This window comes from Macrotis lagotis, chromosome 1 (assembly GCF_037893015.1).
Source record: "Macrotis lagotis isolate mMagLag1 chromosome 1, bilby.v1.9.chrom.fasta, whole genome shotgun sequence".
NCBI classification, from domain to species: domain Eukaryota; kingdom Metazoa; phylum Chordata; class Mammalia; order Peramelemorphia; family Peramelidae; genus Macrotis; species Macrotis lagotis.
Genome location: NC_133658.1, coordinates 436655433 through 436674953, shown reverse-complemented (window position 1 = coordinate 436674953; position 19521 = coordinate 436655433). Strand labels below are relative to the sequence as shown.

General features: G+C 35.5%; 1 protein-coding gene across 4 annotated transcripts in view; it reads left to right on the top strand.

Moving 5' to 3' along the window:
• The window catches only part of DLGAP5 (DLG associated protein 5), a 40670-nt gene that overhangs the window by 20589 nt on the left and 560 nt on the right, over positions 1-19521 (top strand). For 2 of the 4 annotated variants that reach the window (XM_074213282.1, XM_074213280.1), the window contains exons 10-15: positions 1469-1598; positions 2400-2485; positions 3415-3575; positions 4425-4517; positions 6269-6497; positions 10916-12124. In XM_074213282.1, the coding sequence (XP_074069383.1) occupies positions 1469-1598; positions 2400-2485; positions 3415-3575; positions 4425-4517; positions 6269-6497; positions 10916-10947 (731 nt within the window). In that variant the 3' untranslated portion in view covers positions 10948-12124. Of the gene's footprint in view, positions 1-1468; positions 1599-2399; positions 2486-3414; positions 3576-4424; positions 4518-6268; positions 6503-10915; positions 12125-19521 lie in introns of those variants that run through there. The other 2 variants (XM_074213281.1, XM_074213283.1) reach the window with 2 other exon arrangements.

Sequence of the window (19521 nt, the reverse complement as noted above, 5' to 3'; positions counted from 1 at the left end):
CACCCTCCCTCATCCCATGTATCCAAGCTGTTATCAAGTCTCTTAATTTCCTCCACAAGGTCTTTTGCTTATTTCGCCTCTCTTTACCCTGTTTTAAATCTTAATCACAACTCACCTGGACTGTTGCAATCACCTATTTGGTCTCCCCATTCCAAACTATTTTCAGTAAAGCTATTAAAATGCTTCTTCCAAAGCAGAGGCAATCTGATCAATCTCACCCCCTCTATTCAAACTTTCAAAGATCCCATATTCTAGGATTCCATAGAAACTTTTCTGTTTGGTGTCTAAATCTCTTTACAGCTTTACAACTCCTTTCTACTTTTTCAGTCTTGTACATTAATTACAGTGCTTTTCTTGTTGTTGTGAATGCACTGCACTCTGTCTCCCATCTCTCTGCCTTTGCCTGGCTATGGAATACTTTCCTTCCTCACTTCTGCCTCTTGGAATCCTGGGTTTCCTTCAAACCTTCAGATATCAACTTTGATTCTCCCCCCTACACCTCCCACCAGTTGCTGGTGATCTCCCACCTATGGCCTTTTTGTTTATTATCTGTCTTATCTGTGTGTAATTATGCACATATTTTCCTTGATCCTGGGGCATTTGTCACTGGAAACCTCTCTGCTTTTGAGTTTTCATGGCCAGGCACTCTGACTGAACCATAGAGTATGAGAAGGGGACTAATAGGTAAGAATGTTGGAAAGATAGGTTGAAACCAAATTGTAAAGAGTTTTAAAGATCAAACAGAGGAGTTGATATTTGATCCTGAAGATCATTGAAAAGCAGTGGATTTTAGGAAAATCACCTTGGCAGGTAGGTGGAATATGGTTTGGAGTGAGGAGAAACTTGAAGCAGGGATGCCTATTATGAGACTGTTGCCATAGTGTGGGTGAGAGGTGATAAGGGCCATCATAGTGTTTATGAGTGAACAGGTTGCTTTCTTCAACAGAGATGGGAGGGGGGGAGCGCATGCATGCACAGGAAACTGGATATGGGAAGTGAAAGAGAGAAAAGAGTTAACACATGATAGAATGACACTGAGGCTGTGACTCCTGAGTAACTAGAAGGATGATAGTGCCCTCAACAAAAATAGGTGAATTTTGAAGAAGGTTGAATTTGGGAAATAAAGTGAATACATCCAGCTTGAGAGATATTGAGTTAGAGATGCCTGTGAAGCATCTGGTTTAAAATGGCCAATAAACAACTTATTTATGGGAACTAGAACTCAAGAGAAAAACTAGGATTCTAATCTATAGTCATTAAACCCCAAGAGAAATGGAAGAAGAGGGGGGCCTAAGACAGAGCTTTGGTATGTCTTGTACTATACTATATATACCTGCTACTTCTGGAGAGAGAAAATGGCAATGAAAAATCAAAACTAACTTGCAAAAGTTGCCAAATCAAGGAGTTGTTTTACAAACTTGTTTTCATACTTATGGTTTTGGGGGTTTTGTTCCTTTTGTTTTTATAGATCATCTTTCAAATAAAGATGGAGATATTAAAACAAATTCAGATAACCTTTCATTAAATGCACATATCCCTTTGTTTGAAATAAATGAGCATCAAACAGCACCACCACAACATGATGTACCATATTTCAGGTTTGTCACTTTGATTCTTGGTAGCTAAAGATTTTTGATTTAGCTTAATGAACCTTTTGTTGATTATACAGAGCATAAACATAAGGGGAGATATAAAGTAGAGATAACATCTGATCCCTTCCCCCATGGAGTTATATAGGGTATATAATATACACACACTAATAAATATAATGCTAAATATTACATTGAAAGTACATTTTAGCAGTGTAAAAGTGAGACATGAGTTGTCAAGAGTGGAAACACATGGGGAGAGCTCATGAAAAGTCTCATTCAAGACTTAGTATTTTACTTGGTTTTGAAGGATGGATAGAAATTGAGCAAATGAAGAAAGAGGAGAGAGACATTCTAAGCATTAGAAATATGAGCAAAAGCATTGTCAGAAAGGACAGGATAACTTTAGGAAAAGACAGTTCATTTTGTTGAGGAAATAAAATTCAAGATGCATGATGTCCTAATTGCTCTGGCTACATTCATTCACTTGAGAGTAAATCTAGATGTGTCACAGTGAAAACTGATTTAATGTTTTTGCTTTTACTGTTCTTTTTGAGACTGATGTTGTTGTGAAGGCATATTCAATTATGCAGTTGCTTAATATAACTTTAATTTTCAATTTGAATATTCTATATTAAATTCTCTCTCTATATATAATATTTTAAAATGTTTATATTGAAAGAAATGGATATTTATTCCTGATAGTTACACCCATCTTATTTTATATAATGAATATGGGAATGTTAATTATATTCAAGTACTGGGTGTAGGGAAACAGTTGTAAAATTAAATTATTTCTGTCATAATTAGAAATATTCTTCAATCAGAAACTGAGAGATTAACAGGATTCTGCTATGATTGGGAACAGAAACTTACACTGGATATTCCTGATGATGGTAAGAAGATATCATTTATGTAGTAGTTTTGAATTTATTTTAGTGGGGATTTTTTAGTGCTTGATTTTTGCTCAAGGAGGAAATTTCAGTTTAGAATGTTAACATGAATTTTCTTGAATTTTTCTGATAAAGTTCAATATGGTTTGATAGTTTGTCCCATCTGATGACAATTATTCCTGTGACTTACACCTTTGGTCATTCTTACCTGTTACCTCAGTAATCTGACTTCCATTAATTGAAATTGCTCTCCTCAACATAAATGCCCAAGTACTTTTATTAAAACACAAGTCTGATCACGTCACCCATACCCCTTCCTCATACAATAAATTCAAATGACTTTCTCTTGCCCCTATCTATTAGACAGCTTTCTTCCCATGAAAAGCACTAAGTCTAAGGACAGGAAGACCTGAGTTCAAATTTGTCCTTAGACACTAAAAGCTGGGAATGTCACTTCATCTCTAATTCACTTTACTCAGCAATAAAAATGAGCAGACATAAGGATGACAGCTACTACCCAGGGTCATTGTGAGGACCAAATGATATAGTATTTACAAGCATTTAGTATAGTGTTCAGCAATATAGTGGGTATTTAATAAATACTTGTCTTGTTCTTTTCTCTTTCCTCACTCCCAGCCAAAATAGCTTCTTGGTTGTGTGACTGTGGACAAATCATTTTATCTCTCAGTAACCTTCCTCAAAGCAGCTTTCCAAGACTATAAATTATCTATCTATACTAGGATTGATAGATTGAATTTCCTATACCAGTGACATTAAAGGTCTAGAACTCCCTTTCCACCTCACATAAATCCCCCACCCACAATCTCCACCTTAAAAAAAAAATTGGGGTTTGGGATCTTTATACAGTCAGGTTTTCAGGCTAGGTATTTGTGATTTATGAATGAATTTTTTTAAACCTATTTTTTAAAAAGCCAAAGATCTCATACGCACAACAGTTGGTCAGACAAGACTCCTTATAAGTGAAAGGTTCAAACAGTTTGAAGGATTGGTGAATGATTGTGACTTTAAATGTGGCCAAAAGAAGATTACTTGCATGGATCTGGATGGATTTTGGGATATGGTTAATTTTCAAGTAAGTAATGTCTATTGGAAATGTAATTCAAAAAAGAATATTTTTTTTGTTTCTTCCATGAATATAGTAATAATGTTTAACATGTGGAATAGGAGTCTGGATTTTTTTCAAGAGCAGTACTACTGTGTAGTCTGACTGAGTATGTTTAAAGTGGAACTTCAGATTGAATACTATTAGATACTTCCAACTTTTTCTAGATACTATTTTTTTCCTAAGGATATTCATTAAGAATTCTAAGTCTAAAGGTTTTTAACCTGCTGTTTTAGGGTTGAGAAATGACCATAGGAACATAATCCTTTATTGGTGTTTTGGAAATGCAAGCATCACTACACTATTCTAAATCTTGTAAGCAGATTATTATTTTTTTTTTTTTTTGAAAAACAAACTTGATGATACTTTGGAACAATTGGTAGCTATTTTTTTCCTTTAACTTGTGGCATCAGGTAATCACTAATAACTTTTTTATTTATTATTATCATGTTTACATTTAATCAGTTTATCCTGTACTTGCATGTAGAAGTATTGAGTTATTTATATATCACTATTATGATTGTGAAGTAGATGGGTGATAGATATTTCCTGTCTGATGCAATTATTGGGGAAGACACTTAGCTAATTAAGTGACTAATGCAAGTTCCCACACAATTGGAGACATAACTGGGACCTGAGCTTCCAGTTCTTCAAGATTTTATCTTTTACTTTTTTTTTAACTTACTACTGATTTTAGTTGCCCATTATAAGTATATTGGATTGTGAATTTCTATTTAAAGATACTAATGTTATTGAAGTTGTTTAATTAGTCACAATTCTCAGGGATTTGTGTACAGTTGATTTTTCATCCATCAATAGGTAGAAGATGTGAACAAAAAGTTTGAAAAATTGAATAAACTTCAGGAATCGGAATGGCAAGAAAAAAACAATATGAGTCAAAAAGTTACTCGGGTAAGTTAGTGATGTCATAATCTATCTCATTTTTTATAACCTTACAACTATCTCATTTTTTATAGCCTTTCAACTGACACATTTGCATTATTCAACTTCAAAAATATTTACTGGGCAATTTCATTTTTCATCATTAAATAACAATTATTCAGCAAACCTTTATTGAGCACCTAATATGGGCAAGGCACTGTGCTAAGTCCCCAGCAAGATAAATTCCCTAATTTTAGGAATTTAATTGAAGAAAAAAAGATATGCAAATGTCATGCTTGCCAAGATTAATCCTTTTACATAATTTAAATCCCAATCCCTTCCTATCTTTTTAGCTGATTACCCATACTATCATCTATCTCACTTCTCCCTAATTTCCAGCTCTCTTTATCTACTAGTTCTTCTTCTGCTATCAAAAATCAAGTCCAGCTCCCCTCCACATTTTAAAAACCCTCACTGGAACATATTTTTCCTCTACCTGTTTTATTGCCCTTTATCTCTCTTCTCTTTCTCAGCCAAATTCCTAAAAACATGCCTCTACACTCATAACCTTGACCTTTCTCCTTTCCTTTTCTTAATCCTCTGCAACCTGATTTCTGACCTCATTCATTATATAAGTGAAACTACTCTATAAAGTTATCAGTGTTTCCAAACCTAATACCCTCTTTTCAGTTCGCTTTCTTCTCAACTTCTCTAACAATTGAGAGTGTTGACAGGTACTCTCTTCTGAGTTTTTATGAAGCTATTCTCTTGGTTCTTTCCTGAGTTTGCTAATTGTAATAACACTTCAAGATTTTTATGAACCCTCTTCTCAACTATATTCTCTTTGAAACACAAAGATTTAATCCTTATCACTCTTCAGATGACTCACAGATTTATGTATTAGCTATAGTCTTTCTCTCCAGACCACCAATCCCCTATCACCAGCTATCTATTAGACATGGAGCTACAAGGCATCTCCAAACCCAATATATACAAAACAACTCATTATCTTTTCTACTGGATCCAACTCACTTTTGAATTTCTTTGTTGATGTCAAAGATACCACCAGTTTCTTAAATTTTCAGTGTTCACATTATCATCTATTAGTAATTTATATTTCTAATATGAATTTCTTTTTGCTAAGGGTTGTATGCCTATCCAACCATAGCTGTCTTGTCCACAGAGCTAAATAGCTTACTGTTGCTTCTTCAAAGGTCTTTGCCCAATACTCCAGATGATGGCTTCATGCCTTTCTGTCATTATCTTTTACTGTTTCCCTCTATATACTGTATTCTTTAGCCAAACTTGGCTATTATTTCTTCTCCAGTTTGTCTGTCAAATATCACTTATATTTTCAGAACAAACTTCAAAGATCTATGCTGGGATAGTTTTCTTTCTGAGACATCCTCAAAAAGTTATCTTTCACCTTTGATTCGAAGAGTCAAAGGAATAGTCTTATAAAGACCAATTTCTAGCCAGCTTCTCAATGAAATAGCTTTGATCTCTCCCCCTCCCCCCCAACCTTTGTTGGTGAAATTTATCTTGAACTATTTTAATAAATTGTCATTCTATCATGTATTTTGTTGTCTGTGAGTTTTATTTTTGTCTTAACGTCCTCCATATCAAAATGTAATTTTGTACAAACAAGAATTCCCCCACCTTTGTTGCTTTAGCTGAAACTAACAGTCATCCACATATGGTACAAAACATTTGCTTGAATAGCTTACTGTAAGGTAGAAGTAAACATCTTTAATACATATCATAACTTTTTCTCTCTTTAGAAGAAAGCTGTCCCAGTTGAAAAATGCAAGTCAAAACAGGACGATACTGCTAGAACTGCAGCTCGAAATCGCCTGGCTGCTCTAAAAGCTTCAATGAGAGAGAAACTTAAGCAGGAAGAACCTATGTTTGAGCTAACAGCTCCTGTGGGAGCAAAAGCAAAGGAAGTTGACAAGATAGTCTTTGACGCCGGGTTTTTCAGAATTGAAAGTCCAGTTAAGTCATTCTCAGGTTAGTTCTGTTGCTGAAACAATTCATTAAGTAGAACCTTGTATGTGTGTAGGGTCTAAAAAGGGAAATAAACTAATGGAAAGGTGGCAGTATGTTTTCTTCAAGCAATGATTTTTTTTTTTTCCAGGGAAGGCCAGTGTGTGGATAGATTGACAAATATGTAAAGAGCTCTTTAAAGTGTATTTTTTTCAAAGTTCTGCACTTTTTATTTCATTTTATCTTCACAACAGTAACTGTCATCAGTGGACAGATGAAAAAACTAGCTCAGAAAGGTTAAGTGACTTGCCCATGGTTACCTGGTTAGCTGGAGATAAGTAGAGCTAGAATTAAATATGAAAAGATGTAGTATAAATAATTTTGATTTAAGTATCCTTCCCTGTTTTAATTTGTTTGAACCTTAATAAGAAGATCTGTCAGTACTGTAAATTTTATTGGTCTAAGTTTGGGGTTCCCAATTTCTATTTTGTGAATAAGGGCTATTTTTCACTTTTTCAAACTTTAAGGTATTTTTCTGCATGTTTTCTGATGGTAAAATCTTAGAGCTGTTAAGGAGGGAAAAATAGTAATGACTGAGTCCCTTAGGAGGGACTCCTAGCTGTTTTATTTTCCCTGGTGGATGCCAAACAAACCTTAGAGATTTGTGTGTGGCAGTGGTAATTATCTTGAGTCAAGACTTTCTTTTTTTAACATTATTTTTAATATTAATATTTTATTTGTTTTCCAATTATATACAATAATAGCTTCTACCAATTTTTTTTTAAGGTTTTGGTTTTTACAGTTTTTCCCCCCTCCCTTCTCTTCTCCCTTCCCCCCAAACAGAAGGCAATCTGATAGTCTTTACATTTCTTTCCATGATATACAAAGATCAAGATTGAATGCATTGAGAGAAAAAACATATCCTTAAAGAAGAAAATATTAGAGATAGCAAAATTATGCAAAACATAAGCTGACTTTTTTAAAAATTGAAGGTAATAATCTTTTTTCTTCATTTTACTCTACAGTTCTTTCTGTGGATACAGATGGTATTCTCCATCACAGATCCCCTAAAATTGTCCCTAATTATTGTACTGATGGAATGAGGTCTATCAAAGTTGATCATCACCCCTATGTTCTTTTGATTCTGCTCATCTCACTCAGCATCAATTAATACAAGTTTTTCAAGGCTTCTCTGAAATCCCTTCCCTCCTGATTTCTAATAGAACAGTAGAGTTCAATTTGTTCAGTTGCTCCCCAATTGATGGGCATCCTCTTGATTTACATTTCTTTGCCACTACAAAAAGAGCTGTTATAAATATTTTTGTATATGTGAGGTTTTTACCCTTTTTTCATGATCTCTTCAGGGTGTAGACCCAGTAGTGGTATTGCTTCATCAAAGGGTATGCACTTTTTCATTGCCCTTTGGGCATAATTCCAAACTCCTGAAAGGCTGGATCAGTTCACAGCTGAGTCAGACTTTCAAAGATCTGCTACTAGATGACAGTCTACTCATTGGGAACAAATATACTTAAGTCTTCAGGGTTTTTTGTTTTTTTTAATACCTGATAGGTTTCTATGACATTATTAGAAAATACACTAAGGGGGTGGCTAGGTGGCACAGTGAATAGAGCACTAGTCCTGGAGTCAGGAGTACCTGAGTTCAAATCTGGCCTTAGACACTTAATAATTACCTGGCTGTGTGACCTTGGGTAAGCCACTTAACCCCATTTGCCTTGCAAAAACCTTTAAAAATAAAGAAAAGAAAATATACTAAGTTGGACTCAAAATGCAGAATGAGGTATATATTTTGGACATAGTGAATTGGAAATTTATTTTTTCTATGCATATTTGGTATAAGGGTTTTTTTCTTCCACTATTTAAAAATATTTTTTAAAAAGAAAAAATATATCACCTGAATCAGTTTTTAGTACTTGCAATGAAATTATACTCTTTTTTCTTCACTACTTTTTCTACTTATTCAATGATGTTACATTTAAATCTTGGTTAATATATGAAATGAGTAATGTTAGCTACCAGACCTAAAGTTCATCCTTGGTAAACATTCTGTTCAGGGTCTTTAGGCAATAAAATATGGGGGAAAGATCATCAGTCTTGGCTATGAGTTTTGCCTTGGAGTGCTTAATGGTTAAATGACCTGGGCTGACCACTAGCTCCCTGAGCTGCAATTTCAACTCCTTTAAAATGGAGGTAAATAGTATTTGTATTACAGAGTTAGGCAGTGGAGAGGATTGTATTTGAAGTCAGAATATCTTTTCACAAATCTTGGCTCTCCCTGTAAAAAAAATCCCATGTGACTGTGAGAAAGTAAGTTGTCCTCTCTGAGCATTTGTTTCTGCCAATTTTACAGAAGCAGGAGGGTTGAAAGAGGTGATCATTAAGGATGATCCTTCTGGTTCTTACTCTGATTCTACCTGCCAATGAAGAAAGGCAGTATATGTCAAAATGCAGTGGATTTGGAATCAGTACCTGAGATCTAACCCTACTACCTATATCCTTTGATCATCTCACTTAAACTCTCCACCCCTCCTTTTCTTTATCTCTCAAATTAGAATATGGGACCAGATAATCTTGAATGTCCCTTTTAACTCTAAATTCTATGACTTTGAAGTCAAACCTGGATAGAGGGCAGATTGTGGAGTAAGCTGTGTAACCATGGGAAAGTCACTTAACTTCTTAATGCCCCAGGAGTCCCTCTGCTGTAATGTGTTTCCACAGTTGGAGTTCTTATGAAAGTTCCCTTATTAAGTCACAGGTCCAAAGTAAAACAAAACTTATGGATGGATACTAGATCTATACTTCAAAAAACTGAATTCCTGATTTTTTTAAATGCCAGCCCTATTCTTATAATTTTCTTAACTTAATGTGCATTTAAAAATAGAACTAACATTTACTTCAGTCATGTTGAATGCATCAATGAAAGTAAACATTAATTGAGCACTTAAATATGTGCCTCATCACAAAACTGAGTGCTCTACCTCCAAGAATTTACTTTCTAATAGAAATAGATAACACAGGATAGTGACTTTAGTCCTATCTTGTAGATCAGGGCTGTAGATCAACTGGCAGTACAGATTTTATGCACTCCCCCCCCCCCCCCCCCCCGGTTTACTAAATACTTCAGTAAAAGAAACCAAGCTATTATAGAGCTCTCACTAAAATGGTAAATCAAAATATATTGTCTTTTGTTTCTATAAAAACTTTTAAAAGTCAGCGTAGATAGCTCTGTTGTAGATCATCAAAATTCTGTTGAACATACCTTTAAGCATTGTTGACACAGGAAAGAAGTACAGCTTGGCCTTGGGATAAGGTAATAAAAAGGAATGTTGAATAAATTTAATTTATAGAAGTAGCAAGTGAAACTATTCAATAAGGTCAAGCTGCTTATAATTAGGTTTTTATACAGATGAGTATTGTGGCCTCCTTTCCAATGGGAACATGTCCTCAATGGAAGTAGTACAGCAGACACATAGACATTAATACAGTCTAACATTGAAGTGACCATACCCAGACTGAATGCATTAGCTCCCTGGATCAACTTATAAAACAATTTTCTCTGGTAGAGAGGGTGATTCCTAGTATAGCTTCTCCAGGACTAGAAACTGACCTTGGCTTGAGATCCTAACATGTGGTCACTAACAGTCCACTGCAGCAAACTCCTTGTTCTTCAGCCTTGAATTTTGTTCCAATCTTGTCACCCATGGAAGGGTCAAACTAGAAGGGACCTTAGCGATTATGAAGCATAGTGCTCCCTGAGTTACACATGCGGGAACTGAAACCCAGCAATGTACAGTGACTTGCCTGAGGATATATACAGCCTGTAAGTGGCAGAATCAGTGCAGAATCTCAGGTCTTCTGTCTCTCAAGTTTAGTGTTTTTCTCATAGTACCATGCTGAGCTCATGGTCATATTTGGAGGACAGGTTGATTCCTGATTTTCATGCCCAGAGAAATCCAGATGTCATGTTGGCCTAAAGTAATTCAAGACTTAGTTCAAGTGCCACCCCCTGAAGGAGACTTTTCCAGATTTTTACACCCTTCTCTTAGTTGTTAATGATATATTCTACCCCCACCCCCATCTCATTCTGTAGTGTTATATTTTATCATTATATGAGGAAGGGAGAACTGTTTCCTCCCAATAAAACAAGTTCCTTCAGGGCAGAGACTATTTTCATTTTTGACTTTTAGTATATAGTACATACAATAGTAATGATTTGTATCCTGACATCTTAGTTTGGAATATTGTGATTTAAAAAAAAAAAGCTTTAATATGATTAGTCTTATCTTCCTGGATATTTCTAAAGTTGTTCCAACTTAGGTTCCAGCTACTCTTATTGTCAATGTATCCTTTGCTCCCAGTATTAGAAAATGGTGTTGAGATTTTTGGTTCTTGTAAAATCTTAAGTAATTTTTTTTTTACCTTAGCCTTCAGTACATCTAAAGAAGATTGTGCATAGAAAATCAGATGATCCATTTGAACACAAAACATCTGGAAATAAGAAATGAAATCTTCTCGAAGGAAAATTGGAACTACTTATGTTCCCCCTCCCCACCATATCACTAAAATTAAAAAAAAAATCACAATAAATCTTGACTAAAAATCTTTCAAAGCCATTCATGAATATTTTGTAAGACTTTGTTATCAGAAGATTACAAATTGGCTAAGAAAATTTTTGTGTTAGGTTGACACAACATCCTAGGAACAATATTTAAGTACATTTCCAGAGAGATTTCATTGATCGCTGATGTTGGATGTTTATTTTTGGTATTATTATGCTGTTCTTTTTTTATGTTAGAGTGGTTGTATATGATAAGATATTTACAGAATAGAATATTAAAGGATAAAATTACTTCTGTTCATGCTTTGAACCTTCTTTGTGCATATATGTATGTTTGAATTAAATTCAACATTAAATTTTTCTGTAGCTGGAATATAGCAGTAATAAATGTAAGATTTGCAAAGTGTACTTCAAGAGTATTCTTCTCATTTGATCCTTTACAACAACTCTGTGAGATGGTTGTTGTTATTATTATCCCCATTTAATAAGGAAACTAAGTTTTTGAAAATTTTTGCTCCAAAACACAAAGCTAGCAAATAACTGAGGCAGGATCTGAATTCAGATCTTTCTTCTTCTAAGTCCAACACTTAGACCACCTAGTTCTAAATATATCCTTATCAACATCAAGATATAATTTCTAGGAATTTTTTGTTTTCTTATAGGGAGAATTTTTGTTCATTAGAAAATTGCTTTTCTGACATAATGGCAATTAAGTGTCTCAGACGTTTTTTAATGTTAACATGTAACTACAAGTGATGATGACCATTTTCTACTTAAGGAACTCAATCTTCAAAGTGGACAACAAAGTTAGAATAATTGGTTTAGACATCTAAACCCAGCAAACTCCTTAGGTTAGTTAATGTTTATACCATTTTTATTTTCTCTGTAATTTTTTCAAATTATCTCATTGGGAAATTGAGCATTTTAAAAAGAACAGATGTAGTAACAACTCTCTGAGATCATTGTGCAATGTGATTTAATCTGCTATGTGAAGAATTAAATCTTCAATAATACCATCTTTTCACTACCCTGTTTATTTTGAAGTATTTGTAATTGTAAACACAACCCCCAAGAAAGTTACGCATTTTAAATTGAATAATTTCTCATAATAAATTTATAGTTTTAACCTCTATGAAACATTCAGAGACAAATAATTTTATGAAGCATTCTCAGAATGAATAAAATTAGTTTAATTTGTTTTTTTAGGGAAACTAGTAATTTTCAAGTCAATAAAATGGCTTTTAGAAAAAAGGCACAGTAAATTCTGCTTATATCTATAAATGCCTCCAATATACAAGATTCTCAGATATCACACCCTATATAGGGTATTCCAAAAGACTTAGTGAAGGTTTAAGCTTTAACACCCTGTCTCATGATAATTAAATTCATTTTGTATAGATGGAAGCATTTGTATTTGTGACATTACAGTCCAAGTGATAATTCTGCTGTCCTTGATGATGTACTATTACCATAATTGAACTAAATAAGACATTAGTAAAAAATAATTTCATATCATAAGCATAATTTCATAAGTGCCATTCAGATGCATAGCATATAAGAATACTATTTACACTTACTTATAACAAAATGCTGCTCCTACAGGTAGACACAGCATGCATCAAGATTGTTTGCTATTGATATAACAATAGAAACAACTCTGGTGACCAGTAATTAATATCAAATAAGATACAAAATGGGGAAATCTATACTTCCCACTATGATAGGGATATGGGAAGTCCAACAACTCAAGAAAGGGATTCCCTGTGAATGATGGAATCCTCCATGAACTTCTGTTTGCAGGTAGCATTGTGCTAATTGATTTCCAAAACATTGCAGATCCCTCTGACAGATATCTGTTATTACTGTATTCACCTAAAAGAATTCAGCCTGGCTATCCATAAGTCAAAGACCAAGTAGGGGGAAAACATCTATTGCTCAGATTTCAGTTTGTATGTGGATGTTTATATTCAATAGTGTCCAACAGTATCTATGGAACAAATGGTATAGATGGGCTATGAACTGGCCATAGAATTGAAAAGGAGAACAGGCCTGACTGTGCAATGGCAAGGAGAGACACGTAGTAGTTGTGAGCAAGCTATAACATAATCAAGGATTTCTGAAGAACAATGGTCAAGAATGTCATGGTGGAGTTGTCTGACAAGAAGAGAAGATGAATCTATCACATGGCAAAAGCAAGAGACAGCCAGAGTACTCCAATATTATTCTCATTAAGTCTACAAAAGTGAGGAAAGCCACCATGGTAGTGAATTCATGACTGTAGTGAAATTTTGTGAGAATATGGGCAAGCCAAAATGGATTGTATCACTCGCAGAAATTCTCCACTCTGTGATATCATAGGTCCATTTGAATATTTGAAACATAAAAATGGGTATTATGTTTTTGAATGTGCCTATTCCATTAAAAATCTTTTTGTAGTGGCAAAGAATTGGAAATTGAGGGAATGCCCATCAACTAGGGAATAGCTGAACAAATCATGGCGTATGAATATGATGGAATACTGTTCTGTAAAAGAATGAGTAGATGGGATTCAGAAAAACCTAGTGCCGTGGGGTGGCTAGGTGGGGCAGTGGATAGAGCACTAGCCCTGGAGTCAGGAGTACCTAGGTTCAAGTCCAGCCTCAGACACTTAATAAATTACCTAGCTGTGTGGCCTTGGGCAAGCCACTTAACCCCATTTGCCTTGCAAAAAACCTAAAAACAAAAATAACCAAAACATAGTGCTGAGGTGAGCAGAACCAGAGATCATGGTACACATTAATGGCCACAGTATGTGATAGGCATCTGTGATGGGCTTAGCTCTTCTGAGCAGTAAAATAATCAGACTTGTGATGGAAAATACCATCCACATCCAGAGAAAGAACTATGGAGTCTGAATGCACATCAAAGTATACCATTTTCAATTTTTGAAATTCGTTTTATGTATTTTATTTCTCATGGTTTTCTCCCTTTTGTTCTGATTCTTTTTTCACATGTCTAATATAGAAATATGCTTAATATGATTAACAGGTATAACCTAATCAGATTATGCCTTCAAGGGGAGAGAGAAGGGAAAGAAAGAAGATCAAAAAATGTGGAACTCAAAATGTTACAAAAATGAATGTTGAACACCATTTTAACATTATTAAAAGAAGAAAAATGAAAAAATAAAAATATTTGCTGCATTTAATAAATAGGGATATTAAATGTTTGGAATCTTGAGTATTGCTTAAAAATGGGATGGTGCTATCAGCTTTTTTTCCTTCCAGGCCTAAAAATTATTATGAGTAATTCCTCAGTTACCTTTAATTTAGACTGAATATTGCTAAAACTAAAAAAAATGTATAATATTAAAATGAGGATTAAATCCTCTTCACCTATTATCATATCTCAGAATAGATTTATTTCCTCAAAATTGATACAATAATTACAAATAATGTGTTCCATTTAGTGTACTACAAGTAACAAAATTTTCTGGATTCACACATTGACCAAATTTCTTCTAATACAGATGTTATATAGACAAACCATATATGGTTCATTCTAAGGGGCAGCAGTCTATCTGCTGGACAATGAACTGGACCCAGAGTTGCTTTCAGGAAAACACAAAGCTCATTTACTGACACCACCTTCCCACAAGTAGAAAAAGCACTAGGTTTGGAGTCTGAGGAACTGGGTTCAAATCCCAGCTCTGACTAATTACTTTTGAAAAAAAGTAACAACTTCTCTGACCCTAGATTGACTTAGCTATAAAAATGAAAGATGTGTTGGAAGCAATATTCTAAAGCCTTGTGAGAAAAAACTAGTTTTTCCTTAAAAGGTGTTGAAATTATCCTATATCCTTAATAGTTGACCTAGAAACCTATGACTTTATGCCATTGACATGACTTCTTGGTGGATTACAAACTAAACCATCACTGAATAAGTCATCAAGCATCTCCTTCCTCAGACTTCAATGAGCATCATCATTGTAAAGGTTTGGATGAAACACCCCACTGAACCAAAGCTCTAACCTTGCTCAGTATCCTTTCTCTGCTATGCCTTGTAAACCTTTTGTTAACTGTAACAAAATGAGATTAATTCTTTTATAATCTCAAGCTTTAAACTAACAAACTGGCCTGAGTTAGTCTGACCTGCTAATAATGATAATGGAATAGGCCCCTTCTCACTCTGAATCCATGGTGCCATTCTGAAACTGCATTAAATTTTAAAAAATAGGTGTGAAATATTACATTTGCTTCTAGATATTTGTCTTAGCATCACTAAATTCTATTCCTTGTCAGGTTTAAATATTACAAACGCAAGATCTATTGCTGCAGAAAGATGATACTGATAATACTCATATGAACCTTCTCATTTGATAGAGAAGATAGAAGGAGCTTTTATAGATGAGGAACAAGAGAGCTGAATTTGAAGATAAAATATTTTGTAAAACTGGAGTCAATGGTGAAAGGGAAATGTACTGGGAGTAAGAGAAAGGAGAGGTAGAATAGGCTAAGATATTTCATATAAAAGATATTTCATGTAGTTTTTGCAATGGTATGGAAGGAGGGAAGGGAATGAGGAAGCCTTCACTTTCATTGGAAATGACTCAGAGAGGAAATAGCATACATACTCAATAGGGTATAGAAATCTAGAAGAAAAAGGAAAGAGGGGGATGGGGGAGGGGAGGGATGATGTGGGTGATAGAGGAGAGGGTAAATCATAGGAAAGGACAGTCAGATATAACACATTTTCATTTTTACTTTTTTGCAAGGTGCTAGGATTGGGCATCTATTCAGGACCATGGGGCCGGGTACCTGCTAGGTCTCTGTAGGATGTAGGGGTAGGGGCCTCTTGGCCCCAGGGCCGGTGCTCTGTCCACTGCCTTGGCTGTCCCACAGCACATATTTGAAGAGGGACTGAGTGAAAGGAGAGAGAAAATATAATAGATGGAAGCAGGGAGGAATGGATGGAGGGAATTACAATCAACAACAGCAACTGTGGAAAAATATGGAAGTAACTTCTTTGATGCACTTATGATAAAGAATATGATCCACCCAGAGACAGAGATGATGGTATTAGAACACAGACTGAAACACCTTTTTTTCCCCTCTTTCTTTCACTTTTTTCCTCATGAGGTTTTGTTTTTTGTGGGGGAGGGGGTATTATGATTACCCTTAAGAATATTTTAGTACTGTGTAAATAAATTAAATACATTTTTTTAAGAAAAAATCTATTGCTAATCAGATGTATCATTAACTGTAGGCAAACCATTTTCTCTCAGAACTTCATTGGTGTTTAGTGCCTGAAAGGATATTAAGAGATTATTTAGTCCCATTTTCCAGATTTTATAGATGAGGTAACTGAGGCCTAGTGGAATTAAAAAAAATTTTTTTCAGTTAGCAAAAATCCACCTCACCCTCCTACCTCAGTCAGCAATCCCTCTTCCCCTCTTCCTTCCCACTATTGAGATCCACCCCCCACAAATATCTATTATAAACATGTATAGTCAAGCAAAACAAATTTCCACATTGGTCATATTGAATTTCTGCTATTTCATTCTTCACTTCTCAGGAGGTAGGTAGCATATTTCATTATTAGTCCTCAGGAATCATTTTGGATGATTTATACTAATGTGTTTCTAATTTTTCCAAATTATTTGTAGTTAAAATATTTTAGAAATTTCTCTCTAGTCTGTTCTCTGTATCAATTCATACAAGTCTTCCCAGATTTCTCTGAAATCATCCTATCATTTCTCATACCATAACAGTATTCCATCATTTGTATACCATAATTTGTCCATTCCCCCAATATATGGGCACACCTTGAAAGAGAACTATAAATATTTTTTATAAATCTTTGAGGTTTTTTTTACCTATGACTAATATCTCTCCTAATCTACCCTCACTCTAATTCCCCCCCCTTCCTCTTCCTTCTTATTTCCCTATTGAGTGAAATATTTCCATATCCAACTCTGTGTGTGGGAACTTATGTGTTTATTCTTTCTTCCTTTGGCCAGTTCAGATAAGAAAGAGGTTCAAGTGTTGCCTGCTCCGCCTCACTATTGTTTATTTAGATGTGTGAGATAATTTTCCCTTCCCCTCTCCTGGCCCAATGTATTCCTCTCTCCTTCTCTTTGCATTCTTCTGTTAAAATCAAGACATAACAGAAACACTCCCAGGACTCTCTATGACCCTTGATACTACTAGGGAACAAATATATGATGATTAGAGAGAATAAATGTATAACTCATATTTGAATATACACAATTTATCCTTCTCTAATCGGTTAAAATTGTTCATCTATGTTTACTTTTTTAAAGTTTTTCTTAATTTCTGTGTTTGAACTTCAAAATTCTACATAGTTCTAGTCTTTTCATCAGGAAAGCTTGGAAGTTTTCTGTTTCATTAAAGATCCATTTTCCCTCCTTTATATTGGTAGTTGTGGCTTCTCAGTACTTGAATTCTTTCTGGTTGCTTGTAATATTTTTTAAAGCGGTATTTTCTTCATTTAACTTTTACATTTCCTTTTCCATTTAGTCAGGTCTATTTTTTTCTCTTTTTTTTTTGCAAGGCAATGGGGTTAAGTGACTTGCCCAAGGCCACACGGCTAGGTAATTATTAAATGTCTGAGGTCTGATTTGAACTCAGGTCCTCCTGACTCCGGGACCAGTGCTCCAACCACTGTGCCACCTAGCTGCCCCAAGGCAAGTCTGGTTTTTTTGTACAAATAATGTTTTTTTTATATACATTAATAAAATATTCTTGTTTAAGAGTAAACAGAATACCCCCTCCCCCCACACAAAATATAGACTCGCTTGAGCAATAAAGGGGAGAGAAAAAAATTAAAATAATAGTAATAATTGTAGGTATGGCCAGGTGGCACAATGGACGGAGCCACAGCCCTGGAGCCCATATCCGGCAAGTCTGTTTTTAAAGGAGATTTTATCTTTTTTTCTATTTGCCCAGTTGTATTTTTAAAGGAATTATTTTCTTTTTGCATTTGCCCAATTGTATTTTTAAAGAATTTGTTTTCTGTCATTTTTTTGTTGCAAGTTGTTAATATTCTCTTGCATTTCTTTTCCCAATTTTTCCATTTGATTTTTTTTAGGGTTTTTCTTTTTTTGCAAGACAATGGGTTAAGTGGCTTACCCAAGGTCACGCAGCTAGGTAATTATTTAAGTGTCTGAGGTCAAATTTGAACTCAGGTCCTCCTGCCTCCAGGGCCGGTGCTCCATCCACTGTGCAACCTAGCCAACCTCTTCCATTTGATTTTTAAAATCCTTTCTGGGCTCTCCTAAGAAGTCTTTCTGGGCTGGAGACCAATTCATATTCTCCAAAGCTTCACATGTAGCAGCATCTCTTCTACCCTCCTTTTCTGAGCTAGTATCCTTTTCTCTAAGGTAACTTTCAATAGATCTTGCTTTTCTCTGATCTTATTCATTTTGGAATTTGTTACTTATTCCAAGGTTGTTGTGTTGGGGAAGGGGGCTCTCTCACAGACCTTCAATGTTGAAAGCCCTAAAGGCTTGTTTACTGTCCAAAGGGCTGTTCACTGAGCCTATGGGAGGAAAGCCAGAGGCTCTCTCTGAACTGTCTATGCTATGCATGTCAGTCACCCATTCCCTGGACCATTGGGAATGCTAGACCAATCTCTGGTCTGCCCACTGGGCTAGGCTGTCAGGGCTGGAAGCACCAGTGGCTCTCTCTGGACAGTCAGTGCTGGAGAAGCCTGCCGCCCACTTCCTGAGCTATTGGGATAGGTGAGAACACCTGGGGCTGTTTCTGGACTGTTGGTGCTGGGAAACTGCAGGGTCCCTGGGGATCAGCAGGGCTCACCCTCTGGGTCAAGCAGCCCTGACCAGCAATGCTGGCTGAAGGAGGGCCTAAGCACCAGCGCTGGAGCTCTTCCAGTCCATCTGCTGCACAGCCTCTGCTCCCACAGATAAGATTGTCAGGTTAGTTCCCTGACTCACCTGCTGCAGGTGATGCTCTGGGCACACCCATGCTCCCCTGTGACAGACTGCCAGGAGATGGTCCATACTGTTCTTTTTTTTTTCTTTTTGCATTCTGTAGCTTCAAAATCTGTTAAGAGGCTTGATTCATGTCGTTTCTGAGGGAAACTCAGGAGAGCTGGCTTCTGGCCCATTTTGTATTTTCTCCTTGACCTTGAAAGCTCTAAATTTTAGTTATAATATTCCTGGAAGCTTCTTCCCCATTGAATTCTTTCAGTTTCTACCTTGCCCTATGGTTCTAGGAGAGGTAGGAAGTTTTAAGATTTCCTGGAATATAATGTCTAGGCTTGGTTTTTTTGGTGATGAATTTCAAATAGTCCAGTGACTTTTAAATCATGTCTTCAATTTCTTTTTCGAGGTCAGGTTTTTTTTACTATGATGAAATACACATTTTTAAATTGTTTTAAATTAAACATACTATTTATCTAAACAATGCACTAGGAGCAGCTAGCTAGGTGGCCAAGTGGATAGAGCACCAA